At 35.6% G+C, this 26,320-nt stretch overlaps 1 protein-coding gene across 1 annotated transcript in view; it reads right to left on the bottom strand.

The window, feature by feature from the left end:
- Positions 1–6,660: 6,660 nt before the first annotated feature.
- The window catches only part of LOC144436827 (ribonucleoprotein PTB-binding 1-like), a 36,515-nt gene continuing 16,855 nt past the window's right edge, over positions 6,661–26,320 (bottom strand). The window contains exons 3-11 of the mRNA XM_078125686.1: positions 23,760–24,020; positions 22,999–23,201; positions 21,374–21,556; positions 18,509–18,602; positions 16,739–16,897; positions 13,426–14,009; positions 8,674–8,859; positions 7,655–7,858; positions 6,661–6,813 (exon numbers count right to left, since the gene is read on the bottom strand). Of these exons, the coding sequence (XP_077981812.1) occupies positions 6,661–6,813; positions 7,655–7,858; positions 8,674–8,859; positions 13,426–14,009; positions 16,739–16,897; positions 18,509–18,602; positions 21,374–21,556; positions 22,999–23,201; positions 23,760–24,020 (2,027 nt within the window). The remainder of the gene's footprint in view (positions 6,814–7,654; positions 7,859–8,673; positions 8,860–13,425; positions 14,010–16,738; positions 16,898–18,508; positions 18,603–21,373; positions 21,557–22,998; positions 23,202–23,759; positions 24,021–26,320) is intronic.

Raw genomic sequence — 26,320 nt, 5'->3', positions numbered from 1 at the left:
ACCAGTGTCTTTGTTAAGGGCAGTAGGCAGGTAAAATCTACCTGAGCTCCACTGTCATTTCAAAAGGGTTCCCTACCAGTGTCTTTGTTAAGGGCAGTAGGCAGGTAAAATCTACCTGAGTTCCACTGTCATTTCACCAGGGTTCCCTACCAGTGTCTTTGTTAAGGGCAGTAGGCAGGTAAAATCTACCTGAGTTCCACTGTCATTTCAAAAGGGTTCCCTACCAGTGTCTTTGTTAAGGGCAGTAGGCAGGCAAAATCTACCTGAGTTCCACTGTCATTTCAAAAGGGTTCCCTACCAGTGCACTGTACAACATTTTACCCACAACTCTCTCTGATTTGTAGTGTTGGACATCATCTCCTTGAAGTCAGACAAATCTCACCAGTGTATAGGGTTTTGTAAAAACATTTTTTCCATTTGGCAAGCGTAGAATTGCCACTGATGAGTTTCTGAATACCCATTTTCATCGGTTCTGGTATCAGTGATTTGTTGTAGAAGGAGTAGCAATTTTAGGAATTTGTCAGCAGATTTTCTTGAAAGACATGAAGAATATTTGCGACGAAGCTAAGGAAAATATATGCACCTGTTATGACTTTGCCAAAGATATAGATTTATTTGAATAGGTATGACAAAAGAAATTTACATACTAAAACTCATCATACACACTGACTACCCAAGTTATTGACACTTTGACAGTGAAAAGTGTTTTATTCACAGCACATGCTTAATTTAGTTGTTAGTTCATTTTTATACAAAATTTTAGAACTTTATTTTTGATTCCTAAGCGTTCTTTTGCTACATATTAATTAAATTTAATTACTATGTTTAAAATGTTGAAAAGTATGGATTATTGAAAAAGTTATAAAATAAGGAACCTCCAAGCATACCAATCAGAGAGAGTTGTGGGTAAGATATTGTACAGTGCAGTGTCTTTGTTAAGGGCAGTAGGCAGGTAAAATCTACATGAGTTCCACTGTTATTTCACCAGGGTTCCCTACCAGTTTCTTTGTTAAGGGCAGTAGGCAGGTAAAATCTACCTGAGTTCAAAATGACAAAGTTTTATTCTTTTCCCCTTTCTGTTACCAGCACAGCGTTCCCCAATCTTTCACAAAAACACTGGACAAACATACACCAGACACACAACATTTTTGTGGAAAACTAACATGTTTTATTTTTCAACTGGAAGGCACCATCTGGATTACACAATTAAAATGCCACATCTCAAGTGGCAAAAATATCGGCAGTATTAATTTTTTTTTTTTCAGTCAGGAATATTTTGTGTACAGACTACGTTTATTAAAATAGATAACAATAACATTGTTCTCTGCAATAAAATCCAACAAAGACAAAAAAAAAATCCACAAAATATCATATTTAGTAAAAAATATACACCTTAAAAATATGAATAATAAAATGCCACAATAATACAGTGGAAGACGCCACCTTACTTGACACCTGTAGGACTATCGTTACTACTTTGGAACAGTGTGGGTTTATCTGTGTAACCTTGTACAACCTGTTTCACTCCCAATTGAATAATTCCTTAAATAGCCCTGTTAAAGGGACACAGTCTGAAACTATCATTTTCGGTGGTTACTTTTATTTTATATTGAAACATTGTATCATTCCAATTACACAAGCATACACTCATGTCTAGCAACAGATAGGACTCCCACATGGAATTCATACTAAATGTTGACATAATATTTGGGATGACCAAAATATTTTTAAAAAAACATCATTCTTGGTTATCAACCCAAATTTTCAGTACTTTGCCACCACTATCATTCTGTGTTGATGCTGATTTACTCTCTAAGTATGTTTTAGTGTACATTATGACTAATGTATGTGTAATTTTGTACACAGACTTGCCAAAAATTGGATCTCTGTTACAGATTGTTCCCCTTTAATGTAACTACATCTCTTACTGTCCATGGCATGCAGAACTTGCATCTTGAAATCAACGTAGCTGAAAATATTTCAATCAACAAATCTGACCTTTGAACCTACAGTGCATTACTCTGCCTGGAGAACTCAAAAAAATATTTTTTTTTTATCACCAATGTCACACATTCAATAAACCCAGGATTACGAAATACTAGCCATACCAGTACATTTTTAAATGTAAATGGGGCCTTTATCACTTCCTATACCAGGTCACAACCTTGTACCTCATTGACAACCTATTAGTACCAGTAGCTTATCTTCAGCCCTTGAAACAAATTCCAATATGATACTAAATAGCATCCAATTTTCAAACTAAGACATCTGTATCAGTGTCAAACACATGTTATATAAAATGTTACAAGTATATATTGATGCACATTATTACATTATGGACTTCTCGTCAATATTTTGCAAAACTTTCAGACATAAACTGCAGGTGGTACTAACATGTCTACTTGATGTTTTTAACCTAAAAGTGGCACCTGGATGTCACCAAGGCCAGATATTTAAGCAATGTGAAACTACAGCTTGAGAGTGTATCTTGCACTGGGAAGGTCATGGTCACACTAGAAGTACAGTAACAAACAAAAACCGCCTAGACTTTTGCCATGGATTGTGGCATAGTGTCCCATTTCATATCATACACACACTATGATTTACACCATATTCACCATCTACAGTTACATTTAACCTGCTCTTAATCTCACCACATACATAAATGTATCATGCTCATGCAAAAATCACAGGCTGAAAGGTTATAGGGTTAAAGGTTAACACTCAGGTCAATGGGGGTTAATGTAACAATGTACGGAGGTTGCGTGACCTAGCTTGGTTGTTTTGAAAACCACATATGGTGATATAGGAATATAGTGGCTGGAGGTTGGAAAAGCTGAACACAAGAAATGTGATACGATGTGACACAGTTTACAGCACCAATTGATACACTGTGGCACAATTTCTTACACTATATGTACTCGGTGAGAGGTTTACATCATGTTATGATACAAATACAGCAGTAGTGCATTTTACATGTACATTATCAAATACATTTACAATGAAATAGACCACTCTATTTTCAAGTCAAATAACTAGTGTTTTCTTGTTAAAAATATGTGCACATGTACAAGTTTAAAGAAGACAGTGGAATTGAAATGTAACAAGTGATGGAGAGATAACACTTAGTGAGGTGAAGTGGTCAATAGATGGATGAAATAGTGAATGTATCATATGGGGGGGGGGGGGGGGGGGCATTTACATGATTGGGTACTGTGAACCCTCCTAATGTGTACCTAAAGTAGATGTCAGACCAATTTAATGTACTTGTACAGGGAAATGTGTTCTGAATTCATCCTGTTTTTGGACACGTATTGGTAGTCCTCTAAACCTGAATTTGTCTAGTTATTTAAACATATATAACTTTAGAATGTATGTCCACATACTACTAGTATAAATACAAACTGGTCCTAGTTTATCTTTCACTGGGGCAAATCATGGAATGAGGAATGAAAATGGCAGTCATAATAAATCATATTGTAAGTTAACTACTAACTACTACTTTCAAAATGGAATGGCATAGTGATTGGAACAAATAGAGGAATAGTGACTGTCATTGGACAGTGGAATATATAGTGGTGGTGATTGGACAATGGAATAGTGGTTGTGATTGGACAATGGAAGAGTGATGGTGATTGGACAATGGAACAGTGGTGGTGATTGGACGATGGACTAGACTGTGGACAATAAACAAGAGGTAGTGATTGGACAATGGAACTGTGGTGGTGATTGGACAATGGAACAGTGGTTGTGATTGGATAATGGAACTGTGGTGGTGATTGGACAATGGAACAGTGGTTGTGATTGGACAATGGACAAGACTGTTTGGACAATAAACGAGTGGTCGTGATTGGACAATGGAATGACAAAGGGTTGGTAGAGGTAGAAGGAGTACAATATTTAAATGGTTTGTTAACAAATACACAACTTCTATAAAATACTGGCATCTCAAATACTGTTGATTGTGGCAGTGAAAAAGTTAAACCTATTGAGAATACTTTGTTAGTGGAATGAGGTGTACATATATCAACATGTGATCTCTACACATTCCAAGTTCTCTATCTCTCTCTCTTGCTAACCTTCATGCAACTAAATTCAAGAATCAGAAACACCTCATGTGATTGGTTATATCTCCAAATAATTTGCATGCACATGTTATAAAGAAATACCTTTTGTGATTGGCTATACTCATGTGATAATTTGCATGAAAATAATTAGCATAATGAATACACAGAAAGTCCCTTCTGATTGGCTAGGTGTCAAAAGTCATGATTTGTATCAACAAATAAGTATATTTGATATACAGTCAAAAAATGTGCACAAATGGATTGTACAAATCTTAACTACAAGAATTACAATCACTAATATCTCTCCAACTATTTCTAAAAGTGAACAAGATTTCAATACAATCAATACAACGACAACTTCTGTCAGTGAATTTCTTCTGACATTGTTTAAAACAACATTATGTACACAACAACTTGTCAACATCTGTGAGCTTCCACAACATTGTCTACAAAAATATCATCATGATGAAAATATTATTTCAGCTAATCTATCTCTAAAAACAATCAAAGAGAGAATAAAAATTATCCATTCTTGTGTTGGTTAATAATTATATACAATGACAAACAAGGTGAAGGCAGTGCTTGCTGCTTCAAGGTGATAGTCACGGTCAGAAGTTCTATTTTAATCCAACTAGGGAGCTTCACATTAGACCACTTAGTTCAGTGTTCTTTCATTGTTAGAACTAAACAAAGACAAATTGAAAATACATGAGAAAATAGTCAGTGAGGGTCCTATTTTAATCAAACTAGGGAGCTTCACATTTGACCACTTAGTTCAGTGGTCTTTCATTGTTACAACTAAACGAAGACAAATTGAAAATACATGAGAAAATAGTCAGTGAGGGTTCTATTCAATCAAACTAGGGAGCTTCACATTTGACCACTTGGTTTAGTGGTCTTTCATGATAAGAACAAAATGAAGACAAAATTGAAAATAGATGAAAAAACAATCACAGTGAGAAGTCCTACTTCAATCAAACTAGGGAGCTTCACATTAGGCCACTTAGTTTAGTGGGCTTTCATGATAGGAAAAAAGTGAAGAAGAAAAAATTGACAAAACAGTAACAGAGAAGTTGCGACAGCTTTGTACACTACAAGTAAACTCTCTCCTAAAGATAAGAACTATTCACACCAATGTCATGGCAGTTTGTTCAGAATTGGTTATAAGTTTTCACAAAAATCTATTCACATGTTTCAGTACAGCAAGCCATCTCTTATGGATGGGATTGCTAAAAAGTTACTAAGACAATTAGAAGATAAACCCTCAAGGGAAAAGTACAGAATACAATTATAAACATTTATCATAAAAAAAAAAATTATCTCTCGTCAATAACGACTTGATCCTTCTCCGTATAATTGACAATACTTTGTGGTAAAGAAATAAAGGAATGCACAACTCAAAACAGGAAATGTACGTTGTGATAGATTTTTCATTTGAAATTGTGTACCTTCTATTTTGATGCTGTTATATAGTAAATCTGAAACCATTTATTCGTTCATTTCATAATAACAAAAATCATTGCCCTGTTCTGTGATTGGTCATTGTACTTGTGTGCTACAGCATATGATTGGTTACCACATTGTAATGCTATGTCATGTGATCTGGTCATTACACAGATGTCTTACATCATATCATTGGTTATCACACTACAATGCTGTCATATGATTGGTTATCACATTGTAATGCTATATGTCATGTGATTGGTTATCACACTGCAATGCTGTCATATGATTGGTTATCACATTAAAATGCTGTCATACGTTTGGTTATTACATTGCAATGCTGTCATATGACTGGTTATCACATTACAATGATACGTCAAGTGATTTTGTCATTGCACTAAATATGCTGTGTCATAACCTATTTATCACACTGCAATGCTGTCATATATGAGAATTTATCACATAGATAAACTGTTATAGATTTGAAACAATATGCATATCATTCTATATATATCATACGGAAGTGATTACATGATATATGGTTACCAGACTGGCTACCATACACTGCAATGCTGTGCTACATTCAATGTTAGCACTATGCTGAGAAAAACAAGTTTGATATTTCCATGCACATGGCAGTGCTGTCGTGTCATGTGACAAGACTCCAGCTGTGTCATAGATCATGTGATCTGCCGTACACTACAATACAACTCTGTATTTAGATAAAAATGTCTTTTTGGACATTGTTCAGTAACCCTTAAATGCAGCATAAATTTTCAACTTGAGAATTTCAAGCTGGCAGATATATACCTATACAAGTGTATCAAAATGCCCAGATTATGTGGAAATTTACTTTGACTGCCGTCCCAACTTCCATCTTCAAAATAAAAATGCATCTAACTAAAAAACAAAAGAATAAAAACTCAAAAAATCCAGAGCATATTTCAAAATCAATGGTTAGCGATAAAAATCACATGATTGGCTTACTTCAACAAACTAAAAATCATAGTTTTTAACTTCACAGTTTTACTTGGACAAGAAACTAACAACACCATTGTGAACTAAAAGCAAAGTAAATGCAATTTGCAAGTTTTTACACAACATATTTTCATCGCAAAATAACTGCGCCATCGGGCCAATCTGTAGGTCCTCACACCAACTTTCGTCTTTTGTATGAGTCGGCATAGTGACCACCGATTCCCTGCGAATGTTGTCCTACGTAACCGTTTTCAGGACTTGGTTCTGGTGAAGGCAAGAGATGCACTGCACTACGTTTCTGGCCACTTACAGGTGTGGTTGCAACCTATAAAATATAACAATGCATACATTCAATATATAACTCTTCTATGCCATTACAAATTCATTTTTATTACATTGTTACTGAAATGATACAATACCGAATATCAGTGGGTGGTGGGGGGTTCATTCGAGATGATCAAGTTTCACTGAAAATTTCCAATTTTAGGAGAATTTGTGTTTATATCAGAATTTTTAAGTCACATTTTAAGATTCTCATGTTTAGCAAGAGCACTGTCTTTAGTGTGCATTGTAGGTTTTTTATACTGTATAACATTTCCCTCAATTCTTAATAAGACAGAACACCATGATGTGTGAGTGCAAGTGTTGTGTAAATCAGGGTATTTGAATAAGTGCTCATGGTGTTCTTTTCACTTATAGCAAACTCTGTAAACACAAAACAAGGGCAAATACCCTCATTACCCACACTGATAGCCACTAGTCATTTGGGTTTCTATTATCATTGTATCTAAGTATATTTACCTAAAACAGCAAACACACATAAAAATCATACTGTGCATGCAATCATATGCTAATCTTGTATATAGGAATGACTATGCTCTTTTGCATATCATTTAACTACAGGTGTACTAAAATGGTTTTGCACTGCAACGCAAATACCACTAGTGTGTCTGTACAGCGGTGCACATAATCACTGGTACACGATCTTGTAGGTTCTTTTAACACGGCAATATGAAGCTATTACAAGGTTACCACTGATTTGAAAACATGCATATACTTTATCACTCAATAACAATACAGTCAACGGATATGATAATTATTTCCTTTGCTTTTCTAACCAATTAGAATGAACCTTATAAAAGTGTTTGACATTATCTGTTCCTTACCGGTGGTGTATATGGTACACTATAGCCACCTAATAAATTATCAGCACCATAGCCAGCAGCAACCCATGGATCTTGGAAGTAATTACCAGCAGTGAAGCTTGACGGCATTGCAGTAGCAGCAGCGGCAGCAACAGTACTGCCTTGATAAGGATCAGTAGTAAACATACCACTACTTGGTATCCCGGGTGCCACATGAGTCTGTTTCTGTAAAATAATCCCAAAAAGTTTAGTTTTTTCTCAAACACCGAGTCATATACATATTGCTTATTTCTAACTATATTCTCCACTTTTTTTTTTATTATTGAGAATATATACTCTACATAAAACAGGTATTCAAGGAATACGATCATGAAAAATATACAAGAATCCATACATATTTGTTGCAAAAAATTAAAATTCTCAAAATATCCTTTTCTTTTCATTTTGATGTTTTACAATTCAATGTTTTATCTAGTATTCTTTTTCTTTCTTTTTTCCTTGAGATTTGACATCAGTCATGAAGTCCATACAGGTAACTAACACCTATAAACATGGACCCCATGGTGGCCTTGTGTTAAAGGAGTAGGTAAATGGAGTAGCACGGAAAAACCTGTGTTGTTGTTAGTAGTATCAAACTAAGCATCAACCTTCTTTCATACAGACCTAGTTAATTTTTGATCAAACCCAGCTGGCACTAGACACGTTTGAACCCAGAGTTGAGTGGTAAGCGGCGTATAAAGTAACCACTTGGAGCTTGCAACAATCAATCAGCCGAAAGAAGTACAACCCATAAACAACAAAGTAAAGCATTTTCTGTATGTATCACAAGTGTAAAAGCATACATGTACTGTTTCAGTTGCTAATTGACCATATTAGAAAGGACACATGCTAGCCTTGTAAATAAATGAATTGAAACAGTATATGTTTACACTTCACATGAATGCTATAAACGAGTATAGCATATAGAGAAAGTGCTTTACTTCAGTGTTACCCGTTGTAAATTAGTAATGCTCAATAACAATAAATTTAAAGACACCAACCTGCATGAATTTATTGATGTAGTCATAGGCCTGTTGTGCAGCCTGTGATGCAGCAAGCTGTGAGTTTACTGGTTGTGTAGCATCAATTGTTTGCGCTGCAGCAGCTGCATTACCATAGCCATTCTGTGTCTGTTGTACTAGGTATTGATTCAACTGGTCTCTATATGCCTGCTGATACGGATCAATCTGACAAAGAAAAAAGCGGGAAAAAATTAGACAAAATATAAACCATGTTTTGATTCATTCAACTGTAAGAACCATTCATGTAAATCACTACCACTCATATTTAAAGGTGTATATAATTTTAAATTTTTTTTTTTTTAAATTTAATTTTTTTTTAAATTTTTAAATTTTAAATTATTTTTTTTCATATAAGACAGAAAGCAGCATTTATGGCTGAAGGCAAATGCTGTCTGAAGGAAAGTTAAAAAATTTCATGATACGTAAATTTGCAGTACGTGTTAATGAACTAGATACACCATCATCTTTGCCATATTACAAATAAAACTAACAAAATTATGAGACACAAATTAATTTTGATGAGCATACTGTAAACCTAGATATTTTCGCTACTTGAAAATTTTTGTGATTTTAGTTTTCAGCTAGTTCTCAAGTCTACTTTTGACTAATTACCAGACTGGTACATTGTGTTCATGTACAAGAAGACAGGTTTAGTCACTACTTATTTGTGTGTGTCTGTTTTTTTGGCAAGATAAGCGAAAATAAGTCTTTAGTGAAAATATCCACGTTTTTTACAGTATTTTTACCCACTGATATATATCATACTACATATCAACCATCAAAATATTGAAAATTGGCATTTATATAACTGATATTTTTTTTTACCTTCTAATATTGTTATACAACATATTAAGGAAACAGATTTGATGTGGGTGTAGACATATGATATTTCAAACCACTGGAACAGAGAAAGTTGTGAAATCTAACACCTTCTGAGAGTAATTTAACACTATAAAAGTGTGATACTTGACACACTAGCTGTTAATTTTGACACTGTTGCATTATTTCTATTCTGTTAGATTCACGACTATACTTATTTTATAAGCATAACAAAGTGGGCGGTATTGATGTATAAGGCATGAAGTTGAACCTAACACATATATCAATCATTTTAAAAGAAAAACAGCTTCTGGTTCTTACAGTTATACAATATTTAGGCCTAACAAAAAAAAATTGTGCGGTTCCAGTGTTAGAATAGATAGGTAGATTTTTTTTTTTTAATTTTTTTTTTTTTTACATATTTTTTTTTTTTACATATGTGAGTCAGAGTGTCTAGTTTAGGTAATTATGTTTTCCATATGGTCTCTGTGTTATTTATTTCTTCCCATCAGATGTACAGCCATTACAGATTGGAAGAACAGTTTTATATTGTCTTTTTTTTAGTTGATATCAGTTTTCGCATCCACTATTTCTTGCGAGACTTCACACAATTTTATTATTTTTTTCTTGAATATGTAAAAAAAAAAAAGTTTAAGGTTGGCAGTGAAAAATTAGGTGGGGTTGAGTAACCGGAACCAAACAATTTTTGTAGGCCTTAACTGTTGAAAATTTTAAAACATGCACATTGTTGAATGTAAAATTGATAAAATTGCTGAAATATAAAATGATACATTTTATCTCACTGTGAAAACATATCAACATTGCTGTATCAGATGAAAAAGGAAGATTCAAACATGGAACTTTATTTGTGTTCACAGTGAGATAAAATGTAACATTTCAAGTGCATGTATGCTATCAATGTCTGTATATGTTGTGTGTGTAATTGTTCACAACACATAATGTTGTGTGTGAGACATAAAAAAACCATCATGCTGTCTTTCTGAGTTGGTAGTAATCATCACCTAAAATATAATCAATACAAATTATAGAGGGTGTTGAAGGCAAAGAAAATGTGTCGATGTGGTTTCTTTTTGTCATACCATGTTCAGAAATAATGAACGAATAGAGTTACTGTGGTTGTGTTTTTTTGTGTTCTGAGAATTTCATGATTTAGAAACCCCTGTATCACCTCAGTACATACACAGTTAAGTATCCAATAGTCTAGTAACTATACACGTGAGCTCATTTTCTATGATCTCTCTCCATGTATAGTCAAATGGACAAATTCTACTGAAAATCTAGCTAAATCTCCTGCTGAGGAAGGGACTGGTTGTAACTGGTTTCTTCATTCAGTTTACTACAAACTCAACTTCCAGTCTTACAGTAAGTCACATGAGAATGCAATGACAACATCATGTTTGTATCAACGTTCCAATAGCATCAAACTGCTGTTGGTGACAAGAATGGAATGCTACCATGTGCTACAGAAATCCATTTGACTATACAGTGGAGAGAGAGAGAGACTAGAAAACAAACAAACATGTATATTTTCTAGACTAAGTATCCAATAGCAATATACCGGTAGCTACAATTATACAGACCACCAAGTGTTTGAGGAAATAATTAAAAAACTAACTTGACTTGTTTGTTCCGGTAGTGTTTGTTGTTGTTGTTGTTGATATTGTTCATACCATTGTTGTAGCTGGCTTTGATACTAAAATACAATATGGACATTTCAAAACTTACTCTTGACTAATTTTCTGACATACATAATGTACAATGTACGGTTTCTGTAGAGGTATACACTGATACGTACTCTGTGCTGGAAACCCCCTTTCTTTACAGTCCACTTGGATACAATCAAATAACAGACTGAAATTTTGTGAGGATTGCTTCACAGGTCGCTACATATATCATACTTAAAAGTTAAATATGCGTGAAATTTTATCAAAATTTTTTATAATTTGCTACTAAACACTTACAAGTTACATCCATCAGGTATACAAAAAGTTGTGTGGAAAGTATAGCCTACACAACAGTATAAATAATAGTTGAACATGTCTCCCCCCCCCCCCCCCCTCATTTGTGGAAATGTGTGTAACATGTATAATATGATACATGTAGTTATATTCTGTACAAACAGGATGTTACAATGTAAAACTCATCTTTAGTGGAGACAATTGTTTTGAATAACAACTCTGACATTGTGTTTGTAGTCTGGGATAAACATCAACTGTTTCTATTCTGTTATTGAAAATGTTGCGTCTGGTAACCTTGATTTATTATCACGTTTGTGAAACACTTACTGTTATACTCATGATGCAAATTACTACAGACTCATACAGAGGCACACAGACTCTTACCGAGTGACATTTTCAAGCTGAGAGAGAGAGAGTAATAGACTGTTGGTTCAACTATGATAATGTTGCACACACTATTTTCCACACAACTTTGTTATTGATTATGTATATCATTTGCTCTGTTGACCATTTCAATTACAAATTTATGTATTTTTTTCAGTTCTTCAAAAAAATATCGGTACTACATGAAATTTAGCTTGTTACATGTCATTTTGATTTCTGCTCTTTACTACTACTACAAACAGAAACAAAACCATATGAGGTATTGTCATAAACTGTATCATCCTAAACTTAATAAAAAGTTTCATAAAAGACAAGAGTATCAAGTCATGTGGGGACTTCAACTATCGGCTCCTACCATGACTAACATTTCGCTTAATATGGGTTGTGTACATTCACACCTACAATTAGACTATGATTTCATGCAGTGACCTTAAACCCAAATCTACAGATCTACATCTATTCTATGTTCATCATGACGTTAAACCAAACACCACAGATACACCTATGTCTGTCCATCATAAAATCTAACTCATTGTGAGTGCCTATTCCTATCTACTAGGCAGATCACTTTTTAATATTCACAATGTCCATTTAATTATGCGGTTCCATCGCCGAGTTAGTTCTAATCATGCGGTGATGCTACTGACACCGTCTCTTTCCACAAACATAAAAAAAATTTCCTAATAAGAATTTGTGGTCTTTTTGGCCGTAAATAGCTTCATTAAAGTGAAGAAAAAAACATAAAGGAAATGTTAGACATGATGGGAGATGCTAGTTCAAATCCCAACACAACCAGAAGTCATTTTACAATGTAGTTGTTCAAATATGCTATTACCTGATCAGCAGCTACTGTCTGTTGGTGTTGGGCTTTAGATACAGGTGTTCCTATAGGTGGTGGAGGTGAATGCTGTCTTAGTTGTGACTGTGACTGCTGTGGTTGTTGGGTTGTACTTTGACCAGTAAGACCCTAAAAAAAAAAAATGACATACAGATATCAACAAACAGTGTTAGAATTTCTCTTTTCATTCAGAAGAGGTAAATACGAGTCACGCAAAACCATGAGTGACATAAGGGGCCTAGTTAATACAAGTCGAACGCGAGTAGTGACAAATCCCTGTGTCACAGGGAGGAATTTGACTTACTCTTTGAGCACTGTGACTAAACCATGTGTTGCCAAGAGGTATAATGAATAGGGTATAAATATAATATTTTTTGTTTTAACATGTACAACTTAGCTTGCACATGCATGGTACAAATAATTTTATTGTCAGCTCTCAATTACATGTAAACATGTAACAACAAAAACTCATTTTCAAATCGAGATAAATCAAAAGTCAATATTTAACACTGATGTTACCCCCCCCCCCCTCCCCCAGCTTTCTTTCATACATCTTTTGACCAACACTCTTGTGCAATATCTATGAAGGGTACACTATAATGAACACTTACTTTATACTACATATAAGTATTGATTGATTGATTGATTGATTGATTGACTGACTGACTGATTAATTGATTTGTTACATTGTACCAATATCTTTGGACTGACCTGTAAGTTTGATGTCAGTGAGGCTGGCATATGTCCTAACAATCCACTTTTAGGTTTGCTGACAGAGAGACTACTGTCTGAGCCGGTGGGTGATGTAGCTGCACTGTTTGTCTGTGACTGCATGTTACCAGTCAGTGCTGCAATGTATGCTGCCTGTGTTTGTACTAATGCTGCAGTTGGATCGCCAAGGAGCGACGGTTTAGTTGAATTCGGGTTCTGTTTCTGTTGCAGCTGTGAAATCAGGTTCTGCTGTGCCTGTGCTATAGCTTGCAGGTGTGTCAAATTTGTACCTGCCCCTGGCAAGGATGGAATGTTGTTGTTGTTCAATGTGGGATTGTTCATTTGAGTTGCCCCAAGTCCATTACCTAGCAGTAATTTCTCTGCTATGTTTACTGGATTTGCTCCACCATTGTTTGGTGCTACACCCAATAAGGGAAGCTTGGGTTGTGGTGCTGCACTTTGGACTTGCTGTATGTGTTGCTGCAGTTGCTGCTGCTGTTGTTGTTGTTGTTGTTGCTGCTGCTGCATCTGTTGCTGTTGTATTGCCATTAATACAGCCATAGCGTTGTTTGGGTTGCCGTTGACTGACTGTGTGTGTGGAAGGTGTAGAGACTGCTTGGAGGATGTCTACAAACACAAAAAATATACAACATACTGTTTTAAAACATAATCATTATATCAAGATGTAAATGAGGGCTTGTAATGGGAGACTCTGACTGTTTCTCCACCAATAATATAAGAAATCATATCCAACAAAATGGAATTTGTTTCCACTTCAATTATCAGTAGCTGTAATTACAGTATTTTACCTCCTGCTAGAAGGACAAACTAGAATAACTTATTCCAAAGCGTGCCAATAGTAATGTTTGTGTAGAAAGCAGTAGAGCAGAAGTCATGATTTCAATCATGAAATACCGGTATTTATAGGATGACTAGGTGGTACTATTCCATCAAGAAATACTGGTATTTATAGGATGACTAGGTTGTACTATGCCATCAAGAAATACTGGTATTTATAGGATGACTAGGTGGTACTATTCCATCAAGAAATACTGGTATTTATAGGATGACTAGGTTGTACTATGCCATCAAGAAATACTGGTATTTATAGGATGACTAGGTGGTACTATGCCATCATGAAATACTGGTATTTATAGGATGACTAGGTGGTACTATTCCATCAAGAAATACTGGTATTTATAGGATGACTAGGTGGTACTATTCCATCAAGAAATACTGGTATTTATAGGATGACTAGGTGGTACTATTCCATTTCAGGGTATGAGAAGTGACCCATCACACACAAGAGACAGTAAACCCTATCCTTCCGTCCTAACTCCCCATAACACAGACTGGCACTGGTAAGTTGATGGACAACAGAAAATAGAACTTATAAATGAAATTTGGGTTTTCAGAAAGAAGACACTGCAAAATATCAAATAAAATACAGTTATAACCTAATCTAACCCTTATAGCAATAACAAGCTATCTTAAGTAAACAACTACTAAATCACTATGGTTACGTGCTTCTACCTGTTGCCTAGCTGAGTTCTGACACGGTGATAAGTCTCCCTGTCTTGACATATGCATTCCCATATTGGGAGATGGTAACAATGGTCTCCGTCTCCTGAGCTGGCTAGTCTTGGATTTCACAGCTGCTGGAGCTTTCATTGTCTCCTTTCTAACTGAATTCTGTGCTGTCTCTGTACTGTATAAAGTCTCCTGTCTAACCGTGTCTTTCAACTGGCTGGGTTTCCTGTCAATACCTATAACACCCTGCGAGTGACTGATTGGAAACTGCTGAGTGAAATCTGGCGTAAAAGACGGACTGCTGACTGACTTGGTTGGAAGGCAGGACCTCATCTGAGATGGATTACTTGGGGGAAAATCCCTGGCTTCTATGGTTTCGCTACTGTAAAACCTTTTCACCGGCATTTCAACTGGTAATGCTTTGTGTGGTGAGAACTGTCTCTTTCTAGGATACCCTATCTGTTGTTTCTGATTTTGACTCTTGCGTTGGCATGGAAACCATCTACTAGCTAAATAAGATGTAGGGCAGTCTTTACTCTGGCTAAAACTTTCTGTGGATGATATTCTCATGTTCACTTTCTGATCTACATGCAACTCTGACCTGTCTGGTGGTGGTGGTGGTTGTGGTGGTGTAAACCATCTATCATCTGTTGACCTTGTGACCTCTGACCTACTTGATGTGTCCTGACCTTGTTGCTATTAAATAGTAAATGCAGATATACAGATAATGGCTAAGATCTATTATAAACTCGATTGCTATGGTAACAACATAAATCATCTTAAGGTAGAATGGGTCCCCAGGAACAAATTTCACAGAAATTCAAAGTTCTTAAAATCTCACCAAGCTTTGCCATTCATTATATGGAAGCTTCTTTCTTCCATTCAACGAATTTCAAGTATACACTTGTACGTGTTGACCAGGGTAACCTCTGGGTCATTTTCTATTTTTGATGTCCCACTAGTCTAGAGGCTATCTGTGGCTTTGAATCTCTTACTCATGTCTAGCTCTATGAGGTGCTGAGATGAAATTTCAAATTCAAAAGAAGCCATCCATAGTCATTAGCATAATGTCAGTCACAGAATTCTGCCCAATTACAACTTAGTGTTTATTGGTTGCAGTTACATAATGTCCAAATATGGTACATTTGTCAGATCAGGAATCTTACTTATTATACACTGTTTATGTTATTCTAACAGTTGCGAGGGTTCACTCATTTCATTAACAACTTTTGGTTCATGATTTCTCATTGAGCTAGACTGGGTGAAGAGAGACCTTGAGATTCAGAGCCACGGATAGGATCTAGACTACTGTGCAACAACAGAAGCCTGTGACTCACCAAACTATACAGTGCTTTTTCCTAAAGTGAGTCAAAGCTATTAAATGTACTATCAAGATCAGTGAGCCTGATCACAAGGTTTCATGTTGAGATAGACACCATAAAGATAACACACAAACATCACTTACACTGTGTGGGCACTTATTTAGTTAATGATATAAACAGTAACAGCATGCCATGCATATTACTTTAACAGATTCTACAACAACTTTCATTGGCTGCTGACCATGGATTTTGTTTGAACTTCAACAGATTATACTTTGTGCAGTAGTTACTGTTTACATCATTAACTAAATACAGAGCCCACACAGTGTAAGTGATGTTTGTGTGTTACCTTTACGGTGTCTATATCTCAACATGAAACCTTGTGACCACACTCACTGATCTAGATAGTCACAATTTTGACCCACAACAAAAACAATGTTGGCTTTTTTACCAGAAGGCACATTGCTGATGACCTACCTTCTCCTTTGGTTGTTGTTGTTGTTGGAACTGGTTCTGCATGTGGGATGCAACCAGTGCGGTTACCATGGAAGCAGCTGCTGGGTTACCTCCTTGGTGACCCATGGGAAGGAATGGCAGTGATGGAGGAGCACCTAGCAAACCTGTAACCATGACAACAGTATCACAGAGGTTGGATGCAATCAAGTGAAGTCATAGTAAGACATTGATCTTGTAAATCAAAGGTGGATATATATATTAAATAATTACATATTTAGTTATGTATGCCACGTATATTTTACCCTGTTTGTAGCAAATGTGGTCTCTGATTAGAAATTAGAATAACTCATACTGGCTAATCATACATGTAGGTATTGATTTACAAACATGTGCATGTGCGTGTGTGTGTGTGTGTGTGTGTGAGCATACACCCTCCGTGGAGGGTCTATGGTGTGAGTGAGTGCGCAGTGTGTATGCATATAGTAAGCATGAGTGTATAGTTGTAGATGCTAATGACACAGCATGATTTGTACACGTTATTAAGTCACATACTTCCGAATAACTGTCTGATTACATTACAGCGAAATATACACACAAAAAACGTGATACAGGAAAGTAAACGTAAATGAACAAACGGTTCTACTTTACACAGGAAAACAATTTAACTGAACAAATGGTTCCAACTTATTCAGGAAAGTAATGTAAATGAACGAATGGTACTGACTGATACGGGAAAGTAAGTAACGTACATGTAAATGAACGTAAAGTTCTGAATCATACCATGTAGGAAAAAGTTAAGGAATGAACGCCAAGTTCCAACTTATACAGGAATGTAAAATTCGGTTCTGTCTTATACAAGAAAGTGACATAAATGAATGAACCGTTCTGAGTTTAATTTACACAAAAACCTAATAGTAGTAGCAGACTGAGTGTAGGTTCACTATTGACATTGACAAGACTATAGATATTGGCAAGACTATAGATATTGACAAGACTATAGATACATGTATTGGCTAGACTATAGATATTGGCAAGACTATAGATACATGTATTGGTTAGACTATAGATATTGGCAAGACTATAGATACATGTATTGGCTAGACTATAGATATTGGGAAGACTATAGATACATGTATTGGCTAGACTATAGATATTGGCAAGACTATAGATACATGTATTGGCTAGACTATAGACATTGGGAAGACTATAGATACATGTATTGGCTAGACTATAGATATTGGCAAGACTATAGATACATGTATTGGCTAGACTATAGATATTGGCAAGACTATAGATACATGTATTGGCTAGACTATAGATATTGGCAAGACTATAGATACATGTATTGGCTAGACTATAGATATTGGCAAGACTATAGATACATGTATTGGCTAGACTATAGATATTGGCAAGACTATAGTTACATGTATTGGCTAGACTATAGATATATTGGCAAGACTATAGATATTGGCTAGACTATAGATATTGGCAAGCATACATCATAACATGTAGTAGTTGTTTAGCAATACTGGATACACAAAAACACCACATTTTTTTTTAGCAATTTGCAGGTGACAAAAGCTGGTCTCAGTAGCAAGATGCGATTTTATGTATGTTTTATATGAGAGAGAGAGATATATATCACAAGAGAATAATCTTCGGATTGAAAATAAATTAAAACTCGTTAATCAAAGTAAAACGCTTGAAAGAAAACAAGAATAAATTAGAGTGAATGAGAGAGTAGTGTTTGTGACTGCAGACATGTACACACTTACTTTGTTTTGCATTGTTTGTACTTGTAGCATTACCCTGAGCTAGTGCACTAGGTGTGGGATCAGGAAGCAGGTACTTCCTATGTGAACCGTTGATCTGAAATGGTAGAGAAGCAAGACAACACTGAAAATATAAAACTATAACTCACAGCATTTACAAAGAGCAACCATGAAAGTGGGATCACAGTACATTAGAATGGATATGCAGGTATTCATGAATTGTGTGTGTGCGCGTCTATGTGTGTGTGTGTGTGTGTGTGTGTGTGTGTGTGTGTGTGTGTGTGCATCTGTCTGTCTCTGTCTGTGTCTGTCTGTATGTATGTATATATGTGTGTGTGTGTATGTATGTATGTATGTATGTATGTATGTATGTATGTATGTATGTATGTATGTATGTATGTATGTATGGATGTATGTATGTATGTATGGATGGATGGATGGATGGATGGATGGATGGATGTATGTATGTATGTATGTATGTATGTATGTATGTATGTATGTATGTATGTATGTATGTATGTATGTATGTATGGATGGATGGATGGATGGATGGATGTATGTATGTATGTATGTATGTATGTATGTATGTATGTATGTATGTATGTATGTATGTATGTATGTATGAGTGTGTACAAGTCATGTGTCTCAATGTGTATGCCTACATGTATGTGTCAATGTGTGTGCATATGTTTGCATGTGTGTATGTGCTACAAAATGTATGTGAAAGGATGATGATTTTAAATAACAAATCAGCGAGTCTTGTTAGGAACACATTATTGCAAAAGTGTGAAGTATATGTTTGAATATTATATGTACATGTACTCCAGTCAACGTAACATTACATAGTGTATATTTTAGTAGAATACTGTGACAGTGTCTATATTTTTGTTTTTCGGATAGTCTCTTTATACACATATTTTCTTCCTTTTACTCTGAAATAAAATTTATAAAATACTCAAAGCTGATTTTCACCACCACCGCCACCACCACCACCATTACCACCACCCACCACCACCACCACTAACAGCAGCACATCATCAATTCAACTGTACATTTTTTATAACTATTTCTACAACATTCTAAAAGTATATTTTGATGTTTTAGCAACTTGCTTTGTCTGGATTTGATTATTATATTTTTTAAAAAGTCATCTACAGCGTTTGATAACATTGTATGTTTACAGAGTTTGAAATCAGTGCTCTGAACTGTTGGTTGAGAATGTTTAAAACACACGAAATAATGCCTGGTTGAATGCTTCCTGCAATTAAAATCACAGACTCAATTCATATATTCATTCTTTTGTAGTTGCAAAGACCAGCCTATTCATACAAACTCCTTTTCAGAAAGAAAATGTCCAAACATGTTTTACGCTTGTGAGAATTTTCTTGCTACATATTCTTTTGTATTTAAGAAAATTATCATTCCATATCTTTTGATAATAAAAAACAAAAAAACAAAATACCAAATAGTTGTTAAACTAACAACATTCCACACATAAAATAGAAACAAAGGCAGAAGGCATGTGGCGAGAGCATAGATTTCTAAAATACACAGCACACTTTGTCTCTATTAACTTGATGACTCTTTAGAAAGGAACTCAACAATGCCTTTGTTGTTGTCTATTTTTTGTATCTATGCTAATCTGGGCAAGAGTCAACTTGTGCTGTACAACAGCTCTTTGTTTTATAGGGCTGCAGACAAAACAATAGAAACTGTTGGGGATTTTTTTTATGATAACAATGGGAGTAAATGAGGCCTTGCAAGTATTGGTATGTTAAAAGCAGGAAGAGGAAATCAAAACATGTAATGAAATGTATGTAGCTACATATAACAGGCTATCAATCAATCAATGCGGTGTGATTGAACTAGTATAAGGTGTTTAGGACTACCAAAAAAAATTGTTTTTCCATTTTTCTTTTAGCAGTATGTTACAACAGACCAGTGTTTTGCAAAGAGTAGTAAGTAGGTAAAATCTACTAGGGTTTCCATGTCATTTTATCTGACTCCCCCCTCCCCCCCCCCCCCCCCCCCCCCAAAAAAAAAAAAAAAAAAATTAAAAAATTAAAAAATTATCGTGGACTCTTTGGGAAAAGACTGCCATGTTTACCTCTTTCTCCCTTTCTGTGACTGGGGTTTCCCAACCTTAGCACAAACACTGCAGACATAAACAATGAGTTCTAAACTGCACAATATTTTTAAAAAATTTTCTTAGAGGCAAAAAAGGTGGGTGAAATTTACCAACGAATTGTACAGATTTTTCCTTTTTTCCGTCAATATTGAGTTTGAATTCATGATACATTATAGTTGGGAAATGCTGGGAAATTTACAGGCTTTCCTCACCTACAGTTAACTGTGGGTGGCTTGAATCCATTGTGAGACATTCAGTTAGAATTAGAAAGGATAACATATCTACATTCTACTCCTGTACCAATATCACTATTGATATCACAGGAAATGCAGTTTCTCTCCTAGAATTTAAAACAGGATGTCTGGGTAGGTGTGTGTGTGTGTGGTGGTGGGTGGGGTGGGGTGGGGTGGGGTGGGGGTAATAGACCAGAACCACCCACTACTGTTGAGTGGGGAGGGGGAAGATGGCAAGAAAGGAAAACCTGGGATCTGGTGACTGTTCTGATACAAATTGGACACAAAATGAAGTGATTTGTACCATGTATTGAATTTCAACTAGAATGTGCGCAGAAATTACCAGAAGGCTTGATTATTCAAACCAACCCCTTAGATCATGCACCTTGGTAAGACTCGTCATTTTTGGATGATGTGGTCTCCTTTAATCTATGGTTCAACCATTCTTAGGATAGGGGTGTTTGGTGTTGGCATACATGATAGACTGGGGACAGTAATCTGACTTACTCTTGCCATCATTGCACTGAATATTTGATGTCCAGTTTGACCTGGTGTACAGAAGGAAATCATCACTTTTCCATCACATAGTTCTTTGCCATGTAAACAGCTATGAGTTTCCTCCGCGTCTTCTGCTTTGTCAAACTCCATCACACCAAATGTCTTCTCATCTTTGTTGATGCCAATGGCAACCTGTTGAGGGTAGACAATGTATTTGAGGTTTATACTTACACAGAATCATACAATTTGTTTTAAGACCAGAATCAGTTTTAGACAATGTACATTTTGTACATCATCACGTAAATTAATAACAATAAATTCTTATCAGTGCATTATACAAATGCCTCAATTCGCTTTACAAAAATAAAAAAGAATAAACATCCATGAAAGGGTTAAACAATATAAATGTCTACAATAAAAACAAAGCAAGACCTTAAAAACTATTCAAGTCTATCACAATAACTAGTAAAATGTACGGCATAAAAAACTTTACCATTACTTCCTAAATGTATTATTCATCCCCACGAACAGTAATTATATCATTTTATTTTAAAACTGTCTGAAATTCACACTGATCCCCCCCCCCCCTCCCCATGAAATAGAAAGATAAGCAAAGTTTGTAATTTGTCCAAATCATACTAAGTCTATAGAAAAGATAACTGAAAGTTGGCAAATTGATAGAACAAATTGGGGGAAAAATAATAGTTCTGAACTTACTTTAAATTAAGTGTTTTGGCTAAGTCTTCTTCAGCTGTTATTATACGATCAATGATGTAGAATTGTCATATGACAGTATTAACAGCTGAGGAAGACTCAGTGAGTTAGCTGAAATCTACTAGTACAGGTAAATTATGTACACTAGATGTATTTGGAACTAATACAGAAAAGAAATACCACCTTTGGTCTCCTTCATGTTTTATCAGTTTGAAGGACACAAAATAAATCATTAAAATTCAAATCATGATTAATGCACAAATAGTGCAATGAACCCAAATATGATGTTGTTTGTACTTTTACTTTGTTGAATAGTTTAATAATCAACTGCTACAATGTACCAGTACGCCTTGCTTCATTGATGCAGCATATACTGTGGTTGCTGAGCAACAGATCCAGGCTACAAAATCGCCCAGCCTATAACACAGTTTTAAAAGCATAGATTGAAAGGGGGGGGGGGGGGGGGGGGGGAGTAGATTTGACAACTTCTGTATATTTTTAATAAAGATACACCAATACTTGGGGATTTTAAGGAACTCAGTGATGACAATCAAACTTAGGAATCAACTCCAGTAAGTTATAGATCATATAACTCTCAGAGATACTTAGGTGTTTCCATGGTTACAGGAGAGGTTGCTAACCTAGCTAGACTAACTAACACAGCTAAAATTTCAAATACTGCCTGTGTATGAAAACAAACTTGCCTTCCAAGCTTCAAGGAACATAGACAATCCTACCATAAGCTAACTACCTGTTCAATGTGAAGGTCTAACTTTACGAGTCATACTAACACAACTGAGAAGACTACCATAAATGTTAATCTACAACACAGATCTAATCTCTTTTCAATCAAAAGGTCTACTGAACATGCTTTTTTTTTCTTGGCATGAAAGTTAAAAGACAAAAGTAGATTAACCTACCTTACAAAATCTGGGTATAGCACTACCACTAACAGACTCCCTGAAATCTTTATCAGTGGTATCCTTTGGTAGAAATTCTACCAATAAACATTTGGAATGTAGACTAGCGAATGTCGTCAGACTCGGTACAGCCCAGTCTGTGTGTACAAGTCTGTTACCGATCTTCTTACAAGCCATTTCACACCTGGCTTTCAAAGCCGATTCTGTAACAAAAGGAGAAATACGATTTGATTTTCATTTGCTTTTTGCTATATCTCTATTTTTAACTTCATACAAACCCATAAAGACACTGGCAGGATTTTCATACATGTACACTTGAAAGCATGATCACAGAATTATTTAATCGTGCAGGCTGCAACTTATTGACAATCAGAAAAGGTACATCGTCTTAAACAAATAATAATAATAATTATTATTTAAAGACCCCTACACAAACACGTCTCAGCGGTCTGAACATTACAAAATGAGAAATCAAAAATCTAGCATAAGAACACAATGAATAATTTAAAAGCGTCTCTAAAAACAAAAATTGGATTTAAAAATTAGCAATCAATTTAAAAAACAAGCCACTTTACATGTAGAGCTATAACATACACGAACATGACATGTGGATGATGCTATCTTTAAACTGGAAGCCAACATAACAAACCGGACAGTACTGGTAAAAATGTAAGGACTATTACTGTCTTTCCTCTAACTGCAAATGTACGTCACTTTTCTCACCGTAGGCATATCTGAAAGCATATACACAATATTCTTACCTGTATTTTCATACTCTACAAATCCATAGCCTTTACTGTGTCCTGTCTTTTCACTGTAGATGAGAAAACATCTATGCACTTGTCCAAAACACTTGACTGTTTCGTCAAATTCACTATGTGTGTAATTCAATGGCAGGTTCATAATACAAATAACTTCTAATGGTGGTATTCTGACAAGGATCTTGTTCTCCCTGTATGATGTGTTATTAAGTTTGTCAATCACTTTACTGACTTCTTGTCCGCTCTCTAGAGTGACTTGAGCTGTCATAAGAGAAAAAGATCCATTTTAGTATACAAGTAGAGAGCTACTGTTGTTTTTATACATACAACATATACATGTATACATGTAAACATCATTTATATACTGGCAAATATAAAATAAAATTAATTTTCACTGTCTGATTGAAGCCAGGTACAAGTGTACTGACTACTGTAGTTTGTATGGAGTCAGTGGTGATGACTGAAGCTTTACAAGTGTACTGTATGGAGTGGTGATGACTGAAGCTCTACAAGTGTACTGTATGGAGTGGTGTTGACTGAAGCCCTATAAGTGTACTGTATGGTGTGGTGATGACTGAAGCCCTACAAGTGTACTGTATGGAGTGGTGATGACTGAAGCCGGGCTATAAGTGTACTGTATGGAGTGGTGATGACTGAAGCCCTACAAGTGTACTGTATGGAGTGGTGATGACTGAAGCCGGGCTATAAGTGTACTGTATGGTGTGGTGATGACTGAAGCCCTACAAGTACAAGTGTACTGTATGGAGTGGTGATGACTGAAGTCCTACAAGTGTACTGTATGGAATGGTGATGACTGAAGCCCTACAAGTACAAGTGTACTGTATGCCGTGAGTGGTGATGATTAAAGCCCTACAAGTGTACTGTATCATCTGTGAGTGGGGGTGACTGAAGGCCTACGGGTATACTCTATGGAGTGGTAATGACTGAAAGTCTACAAGTGTACTGTATGAAGTGGTGATGACTGAAGTCCTACAAGTGCATAATAGTTGGACATCATATATTCGACCAGGGTGACTATACATGTATATGTACAAAATTCCAATATGGCTGCTAATGAAGTCCTCAATATTAAAGTATAGTAGGTGTCACGTATCATGAGATTTCGAGATGTATCATGTACATATAGGTGTATGCAAATTTTTTAATGTTTTTTTAACTATACTCGTCTCTGGACATTTACTTTCGTTTGAAATAACTTTACTCAGCTTCTCTGAGAAAACTAATCATTATTAATATTATTATGCACATCACATCACATGAATAAATTATGCAAATGAGCCACCTGCAATCAAAACAATCTGGGGAGAACACTGCATATATTGCACGGACTTTGCGGTTGTACCTTTTTGCAATTTTGTTATTACTTTTTTTGTCCATTGAAAAACAATACATGTATACTGGAAATAGTGACATTACATGTACTTTAACTAGCTGAAGTGCAATGTATTACTTTACTAAATCATTGATGGGATAATGTACAGGTACTGTGGACCCTGGATTGATGCCCATATGTAAACAGCAATAACTAGTCTCACCGGTGGTTTTGCTTTTAGGTTGGGGCACCTCAAGGGCAACTGGCACACTTTCCTATACATGTATAATGTGTGTGCCATACATTTGGTATGGAACCCTAGTAAAATGATAGGGACCCAGTTAAACGTAGAGTGCTTATCACACTGTCCTCCTTAGGGATGAACACAACTAATTTCATACATGTGTGGTATGTGTGTGTGTGTGTGTATGTGTGTGTGTGTGTGTGTGTGTGTGTGTGTGTGTGTGTGTGTGTTTGTGTGTGTGTGTGTGTGTGTGTGTGTGTGTGTGTGTGTGTGTGTGTGTGTGTGTGTATGTGATGTTACAAAGGATTAATCAAACAGTCTAATACAAAACGAATTACTCAACGATAAGACGACATCGTTATGCAAAATACCGTTCCAGTTATGATCAATATCGCACAACTTACAAGTTAATCCTCTTTCTACCAGGGGGCATAATATATGTTTCTACGTATAAAATAATTTACAAGTTGTGAAAAACAGGATTAAACTGTTTAATCTGTGGTTAAAATTAATGTGTATTTCCCAATGGGTAGATCGGAATAATACCGATATACACAAAGCAGTGATTTTACTTATCTTGAGGAAATATCTAGGAAGATACAGCATTTAATATCTCAACTGGCAGCAAAGCGTAATACTTTCATTGTACATGCACATGTTATTTCAATCTGCAGAGAGACTCAAAGGCTTGCTAGGACACACCTGAGTCTATTGAAAACTGCTGGCAGCCATGTCACATACATCATGTGACAAAATATTCAACTGTATGCTAAAAACTGTGTGCTGAGCAAAGTGCATGTAGACAGTAGTATACATACATACATGTACATGTACAATCTATATTATATCATGCACGAGCCAGGTTCAACAAAACACATATGGAATATATACTCCAGTCGTTCTACATTAGTAAATGTACATCACGGCAATGCGTATTGTTGTCACGATAACGACTGTCTACATTTTTGTACGTCATTGGTTCTG

This window comes from Glandiceps talaboti, chromosome 6 (genome assembly GCF_964340395.1).
Source record: "Glandiceps talaboti chromosome 6, keGlaTala1.1, whole genome shotgun sequence".
NCBI classification, from domain to species: domain Eukaryota; kingdom Metazoa; phylum Hemichordata; class Enteropneusta; family Spengelidae; genus Glandiceps; species Glandiceps talaboti.
This window is presented reverse-complemented; position numbering and strand designations above follow the sequence as displayed.